General features: G+C 46.8%; 1 protein-coding gene across 1 annotated transcript in view; it reads left to right on the top strand.

Annotated features, from left to right (window-relative positions):
• Positions 1–4,641: 4,641 nt before the first annotated feature.
• Positions 4,642–7,958, top strand: part of CUNH1orf115 (chromosome unknown C1orf115 homolog) — a 12,407-nt gene continuing 9,090 nt past the window's right edge. The window contains exon 1 of the mRNA XM_024750458.1: positions 4,642–4,998. Within this exon, the coding sequence (XP_024606226.1) occupies positions 4,702–4,998 (297 nt within the window). The 5' untranslated portion in view covers positions 4,642–4,701. The remainder of the gene's footprint in view (positions 4,999–7,958) is intronic.

Raw genomic sequence — 7,958 nt, 5'->3', positions numbered from 1 at the left:
ATATATAAATTGAGTGATGCTCTGTTGGCAAAGGAGAATACATATCAAAGCAGGTTTTTCAGGTTTTGTCAGAAATGTTTGTTTTCTTTTAACTCATAAGGTCATAATTCTGACCTTTTTTCTCTACACATACATTTTTCTATTATCAATATTCAGCGCAAATAGCTCAGTGGTTTTCTAAATCTTCAGTGGTTTTTGAATAAATCCAACCAAATAAGATACAATTCCATTAGAGTGTTGAAGGATGATTTTGAATGTTATATATTACACTTTAAAGCCTCATCCACAGAAGACTTCTGATTCTGCTTCTGATAGAGAATGATGCACCAGTGGGGGATGCGGGGATGCCTTGGTGAATGGAATTCCAGAGAGGGACAAGCCTCTCACGGATGGGCAGCAGGCATGCAGCCTTCACTCCCGGGCAAGTCGCTGAGCTGGGTGCGGGGACCCGAGGAAGGGGGCTTACCTGGTACTGAGAGGTGACACCTACAGGTGAGGGGGGAAGAGCCAAGCTTTTTGTTACATGTGGGCTGGCAAGCTAGACTGGACACTGGACGAGCCCCAGATAAAAAGTAAACAAATCACTTGGCCACACGATGGTCCTCTTACCCCTGGAATTGTGCTGAGAAAGCCGCAGAGGGGCGGCTCTGGGAAGCACGTGGGCTTTCTCGAACTTTCCCACCGTGGTTGATGCCAGGGCCCTGCTGGAGTTGATGCCAGGGCCCTGCTGGAGTTGAAGCCAGGGTGAACAAATATTGACACTATGCTCCAATCCCCTTCCAGCCCCAGTGCTGATAAGATCAACCGCTTTGGCCTCTTGATGGTGGTGGCCCAGAAGTTTGAGGCTTGGGCTTATCAGAGGTGAGCTGGGTCTAATTTGAGCTGTGGCCCAGCCCAGCCTGGGCTCAGATGACTCTGGATGAGCTCCAGATGGTCAGCCCCTCACAGTAATCACAAGACAGGAAAAAGCTTGCTCTCTCTGGGAAAGAGAAAACAAAATTTTAAAAAAATTCTTCAGATTTCAAAGAGAAGCAATTTATGGAAGACCCTAGTTTTTACAATTGTAGTAAATTTTAGTTGTAAGATCCTTTAACTGCAGTCCCAGGCTTACATTGTCTTTACCTCAAATCTCTGATCTTTATCTTTGGTGCAGAAATCCAACCCCTTAAGTGAAATAAAAATGTGCTGTGCCTGACATTCCCAACTTTGCATTCACTGGGATCTGCATGAATGGGTTTACCACAGATCAACTACAGATATATTTTTTAAGAAAATACTGGACTTCCCTGGTGGCGCAGTGGTTAAGAATCCACCTGCCAATGCAGGGGACATGGGTTTGATCCCTGGTCCAGGAATATCCCACGTGCCATGGAGCAAGTAAGCCCGTGCGCCGCTACCACTGAGCCCATGCACCACAACTACTGAAACCCGCACGTCTAGAGCCGTGTTCCACAACAGAAGCCACCACAACGAGAAGCCTGTGCAGCGCAACGAAGAGTAGCCCCTGCCCGCCGCGACTAGAGAAAGCCCGCGTGCAGCAACGAAGACCCAATGCAGCCACAAAAAAAAAAAAAGAAAATACTTAAAAACTTAAATGCAAATGTTAAATTTCCTCTTCCTATTACGCCATTTGTTTTTACCACCTTTTGAACTAAATGATAGTTAATGTAGAAGGCTCCAAACTTAATCTTTAAAAGAAATTTTTTTAACATGAGAAAAGGCAGGAGTAGACCATCCTCCCTTTTGGGGGCTGCCCCAAGACTGAGACTTAGCTAGGATTCAAAACTGCTCTCCCTCTCACTTTACATTGCAGTCTTTGGAAAATTAAACCTGTTATATCTGTTCCATTGTTTATAACCAGCTCTTTTCACCTCCAGAGATATGTTTCTTCTGGAGTCTAAGCCTACACAAATAAACTAACAGCTTTAAACAATTTTAATTCATAAAACTTCAGGTCCATAAAGATCCCTCCCTTTCCTTTTTTTTCTTTCTTTCCAAATTCACACATTTATTACAAAACAAAAGATGAAAACATAAAACCTTTATATGTCTACAGATGGAAACTTTGTTTTCAATTAAATATCTGTAACTGTCTTATGCAAGCAATTATTTTTAAGACTCTGAGGTGTCTAAGTATTTTTTTTTTTTACTCACTAACTGATGATCTATTTTCATGAATCTTAGCCCTCCAATGTTTTTGCTCCTTTGAAGGTCAGGTTCCTAATTCTTACCAGGAAGGAAAGATTCCTATGGATTGGCACTCAGCCCTTTCCATTCTCTTTCCTGTGAGCAGAGGCTAGGAGATGAGCATGTCGCAGAGTCCTTTTGGTCCTGGAGGGAATGTAACAAGCCTGCTTATAATCAGGTGCGCTCCCTGCTTTGAAAAGCAGACCGGGGTGAAAGCCACGCTTCTGCTGTTTTCCGTCCTCCTGCAAGTAATCACAGCCCTGCAGGTGATGAATTTTTCTGAGGGAGGAGAGAGGCTTAACTTAAAATCAAGTTCAAGCCTCTGAGTATTACATGGAATTGGACATTGTAAGATTTAAAATTATATAAACTGAGAACATATTTGCAACTTGGGGATTTTTGATTACCACAGTGAGGTCAGAAGAGTTATAGGACTGCTTAAGTAGTCACGCAGGAGCAAGGGAAGCGCTCTCCACACTGAATAACTTCTAAAGAGACAACGGTGAGAGCAACATAAAGGTGGGTTCTGATTACATCTCCTTGAGTCCTGCTTGCTCACTGATTATGGAGGTAGTCTACGGATCAGTTTTCAGGTGCTCTAGTGTTTTGCTTTTTATCAGGCAAGATAAATGTTGTGATATTTGAAATGTATTTTGTATGGACAAAACACACTTTCCATTCCATGGACAATCCACCTATGTCTCCATTTATTATGTCATCTGGGGGGTTCTCAGAAGTCAGTTTTGCACATAGAAAAAGGACGGTTAGGGTCTGTTTTTGTTTATAAGTTAATAGTTATTTTAGTAAAGTTGCAAATCCACAAGTCAAGCTTCCCATAGCTTTTAAATTCAGTATTGTTTTATTTCATTTACAAACCTAATAGAATTTAACCGTCACTGTAAGGGGTTTTATCATTCACTTAATTTAATTATCTTAAACATTTTAAGTGACTTTTATAAATTTAATATATGTGATTTTCTTTTCAAGTACTTCAACTATGTACAGGACTATGTAATTCTTATAAATACAGTAAATTAACTTATTTTTGTATTCCTTTCAAGTTAAACTTATAAGTCTAAGTAAACTACTTGATTTTACATTTTATGTTGAAATCACCAATAATTTTTGATATTCTAATATGTTAAATTATGACTATTTTATGTACTTAGAGCAGTATAACCAAATCATTCTTAAACATATCACACATTTTAATAGTATTAAAATATTAATGAAATAATAACACATCATTTTATACTTAACTCTAAGTTTCCAAGAATTAAAAGATACTTACCCACATAAGAAAGTAAGGCATCCCAAACAGATTGAGATTCACAGTGACCTGAGAATGCATATCTACCAGAGTGATATTCTCTTTTTTCCCCCAGAGTGATATTCTTGAAAATCGTGATTTTAATGATTACTTCGTATGATATCATATGTTTGCACCAGAATTTCACCTGCCCATCCCCATTGGTTTCCCTCAACTTTTCGCTGAAGTCAGACTGTGATTAACACCGTGGACACACTGCTCTGTGTTTCTGAATGTTTCCTTAACATAGGCACCTAGAAAGGTATGGCCGTTTTTCAGAACTCTTGATAAATATTTGCTGATTGCCTTTGCAAAAGCCTGTCTCCAGTTTGCGACCCATGAATATTGTATTATAACCATCCTCTCACCATACCCTCACCAGCATTGAGTATAATCTTTTTTAAAAGATTAGTTTATTTATGTATTTATTTTTGGCTGCGTTGGGTCTTTGTTGCTGGGCGTGGGCTTTCTCTAGTTGAGAGGAGTCAGGGCTGCTCTTTCTTGCTGTGCGCGGGCTTCTCATTGCAGTGGCTTCGCTTGCTGTGGAGCACGGGCTCTAGGCACGCGGGCTTTGTAGTTGTGGCTCCCGGGCTCAGTAGTTGTGGCTCGTGGGCTCTAGAGGGCAGGGTCAGAAGCTGTGGCCCAGGGACTTAGTTGCTCTGCAGCATGTGGGATCTTCCTGGACCAGGGCTCAAACCCGTGTCCCTTGCACTGGCAGGCGGATTCTTAACCACTGCGCCACCAGGGAAGTCTGAGTATAATCTTTATTACTGTCGTCTTTTTCATCACCATCATCACCATCATCATCATCTCTCATCATCTCTGCCAGCTTGCACGTGTGCAAAGGAAGTCTCACTATTTGGGGTTCACTTATTTCGTTGCAAGTGTGGTTGAACGTGCTTTGCGTGTTCATTGTGCATTGAGCTTTGGAGCATCCCTCACCCCTTTGGCCAGAGGATGGGATGCTGGCGGCTGGGCCCGACCACCAGAAAGCCAGGCCTGGGTGGAGCCGCCGCCATCCTAGAGCCAGGGGGCGCTGCGATCCCAAGTTTCCCATCCACCTCTCCCCCAGCCCCCCCGCCCCGTCCGGACTGGGCCGGGCTGGGCCGGGCTGGGCAAGGGCGGGCGGCGGGGGTGGAGGCGCAGGCTAGGCGCAAAGGTTGGTGTCTTCGTGCACCGACCTCAGCCGCAGGGTCCGCGGCACCATGACGGTGGGAGCCAGGCTCCGAAGCAAGGCGGCGAGCAGTCTCCCGCGCTGCAGGCCCCTCGCCCGGGGGCGAGGGCGGACGGAGGGGGACGAGGAGGCGGCTGCTATCCTGGAGCATCTGGAGAGCGGGGCCGAGGCGGCGGAGAGCGGGGCGAGCGAGCAGCGCCCGGGGACCCGGGGCGCGCGGAGGGTGCACCTCGCGGTCCTCCCGGAGCGGTACGAGCCGCTGGAGGAGACGGCGCCGGACGAGAAGCCCAAGAAGAGGTACCGGCAGAAACTGAAGAAGTACGGCAAGGTAGGCATCCCACCGCCGCCACTGTCCCTTGGAGGTCGGGGAGCGCGGGGCGCCCGCCCTAGAGCTGGAGTCGGCTCCCCACCGTCTGACGGTCTCGGCCTCTCTGCGCTGCCCTGCACCCCCCTCGGCCTCCCACGAGCACCCCCTTCCCGGCATTCGCTCCTGGAGCCCCGAGACTGCTCACTCTGTGAACTGGGCAGTAAGGGGAAAGTGAGCTGCGGGGAGTGATAGACATTAAATCAGAGGTTTCCCTGCGCACCGCTCCACGGCTATCCCGATGCTGGCGGGTGGGTAACTTTCCCAAGGGGTCGCTTACCCAGGTGGTTCTTATCCTAGGTGTGTCTTCCCACTCCCTTGTGTAGTTGGTAGGACGGGAATCAGTGTCCCTATTTTAAAAGCGGGAATACTGAGGGATTAGCGTGGTTAGGTGACTTGTAGAAGGTGACCCAGTTGGAAAGCAGGGAGGTACAGCCCAGTTTGTCTGTTTTCCCGCAACGCCTTCTCGAGGATATCCTACTAGCTGAGAATTGTTTGGGTTATGTCTCCCAATATTCTCAAGGTGATTTCCAGGGCCTGGGAGCTCAACACTCCATAAGTATTCACTTGTGGGGTGGGTGGGAGAGAGAGACAGAGGGAGAGAGAGAGGTAATATGAATATGGGACAAAATGGTAGTTTCCTCCCTAGAGATCAAAGCCCCAAAGCAGTTCCCAGGTGCTTTGGCCTGGAAACGCTTGAAGCTACTGCTGCCTCTGGTCCCTGGGACTGGACAAGGCCACCCAGAAGATAATCACAAAACTCATTCTATCCTGGCCAAAGGGCAGGGGCCCCATCTGATTTATTATCCAGTCCTCCGGTGACCTCTTATCATACCTGAAACCGATGTCGCCACACCTAGAAACTTAGCTTTATCATCTTCTTTAAAGGTATGTCAGCAGCTTTGGGAGCAGTAAACAAGCAGGCAGTGGTATAGTATAATAATAAAAACTATAAAGTTGGGCCTTTCAGGCTTAGAGTCATGCTAGGACGAATTCTTCTTCTTCTTGGTCCCAGCTGATCACAAAAAAAAAAGCCATCGGGCTTCCCTGGTGGTGCAGTGGTTGAGAGTCCGCCTGCCGATGCAGGGGACGCGGGTTTGTGCCCCGGTCCGGGAAGATCCCACATGCCGTGGAGCGGCTGGGCCCATGAGCCATGGCCGCTGAGCCTGCGCGTCCGGAGCCTGTGCTCCGCAGCAGGAGCGGCCGCAGCAGTGAGAGGCCCGCGTACTGCAAAAAAAAAAAATCCATCATTTGCCTCTCAGTTGGTGAACTGATAATGTGGAAATCTCAGCTCAGAGGCTGGCTGAGCTGAAGATGCTGTGAAGGTTCTCACTATGTGCTGAGCACTAGAGACACAGAAATGGATAGGATGCAGTCCTGCCCCAGAGGAGGCCACAGCCGCCCAGGGAGACGCTGCCGTATGGGGCACCACCATGGAGCCGCATGGGAAGAGCCTCAGCAGTTAATCTTCAGGGATGAGGTTGTAAAGTCAGAGAAGCTTTCAGATCAATGATGACATGGAAACTGGGCACAGAAGGATGAGTCAAGGTTTCACAGGTTAATGATGAGGTACTAGTTCACATCCACTAGCATAGCTATTATTAGGGAAAAAGAAAACAGAAAACAGCAAGTGTTGGTGAGGATGTGGAAAATCCGAATTCTTGTGCATTGCTGGTGGAAGTGTAAAATGGGGCAGCTGCCGTGGAAAACAATTTGGCCGTTCCTCAAAAAATTAAACACAGAACGACCATATGATCCAGCAATTCCACTCCTAGGTACATACCCAAAAGAATTGAAAATAGATACTCAAACAAATATATATGTACATGTTCGCAGCAGCGGTATTCACAATAGCCAAAGAGTGGCAACCACCCAAATGTCCATCAATTGATAAATGGATAAACAACATGTGGTTCATACACACAATGGAATACTATTCAGCCGTTAAAAGGAAGGAAGTACACGGCAGACACACAAGGTCACATATCGAATCTATGATTCCATTTATATAAAATATCCAGAATAGGTAAATCCAGAGAGACGGAAGGCAGATGGGTGGTTGCCAGGGACTGAAGGGAAGGAGAAATGCAGGGCGACTGCTTAATGCGTGTGGGTTTGCCTTTGGGGATGGTGAAAATATTTTGGAAGTAGGTAGAAGTGGTGCTTGCATAACACTGAATGTGCTCAATGCCGTCGAGTTACTCACTTGACAATGGTTAATTTTTACATTATGTGAATTTCACCTCACCTAAAAAAAAAAAAGAATTTCACCAGGTAAAGAAGGGGTGGCATCCAAGGCGGAGGGCAGAGTGCTAGCAGAGATGAGGCAGGTGAAAGCTCTGGAGGGAGTGTTACATGCTAGTTCAATAGACCAGGAGGCCAGGCGGGGACGCTGTCACGTTGGAGTTGGATGTGCCCTTTCTGCCCTTCAACTTCCATTTTCTTGATGGTGACCGAGAAGGTCGACATCTAAGCTCCAGCATGGAGGAGGCAGATGGTCCACCCTTCTGTGTTGAAAATCCATGAGAATAGCCATGTCTCCGCTAGAAATGTGGGGAGGTGACTTTCCCTGCTTTGTCACCAGGTGAAATTTTATTGCACTTGGGCCATTGGAATAAGGAACGACTTGCAAATAGCTCAACCCTTCAAGGAAGGGTGAATAAAGTTCCTTTTTATCTGTTAACCGCTCAAGTCCTTCACCCAAGTCCCTTCCTGCTTCTATTTAAAGAAAGGTGTTCGGCTTTTGTGAACTGTCCTAGGATAGGTTCCCCTTCCCCTGCTGCCCCTTGGCCCCAATGCTGTGCTGGGTCCAGTCTCTGGCAGGAACCTCTGGGCTCAAAAGGCTGGGTGACTGAGACTCTTGGCAATCAGTGGCCCCAGTTGATTTTTTTTTTTTTTTTTTTGGGGTGGGGGCGCCCTCCCTT

The sequence above is a fragment of the Neophocaena asiaeorientalis genome, unplaced genomic scaffold (genome assembly GCF_003031525.2).
Source record: "Neophocaena asiaeorientalis asiaeorientalis breed wild unplaced genomic scaffold, Neophocaena_asiaeorientalis_V1.1 scaffold430, whole genome shotgun sequence".
Classification (NCBI taxonomy): Eukaryota; Metazoa; Chordata; class Mammalia; order Artiodactyla; family Phocoenidae; genus Neophocaena; species Neophocaena asiaeorientalis.
The sequence above is the reverse complement of the archived record's forward strand: the minus strand, read 5'-3'. Positions and strand labels throughout refer to the sequence as shown.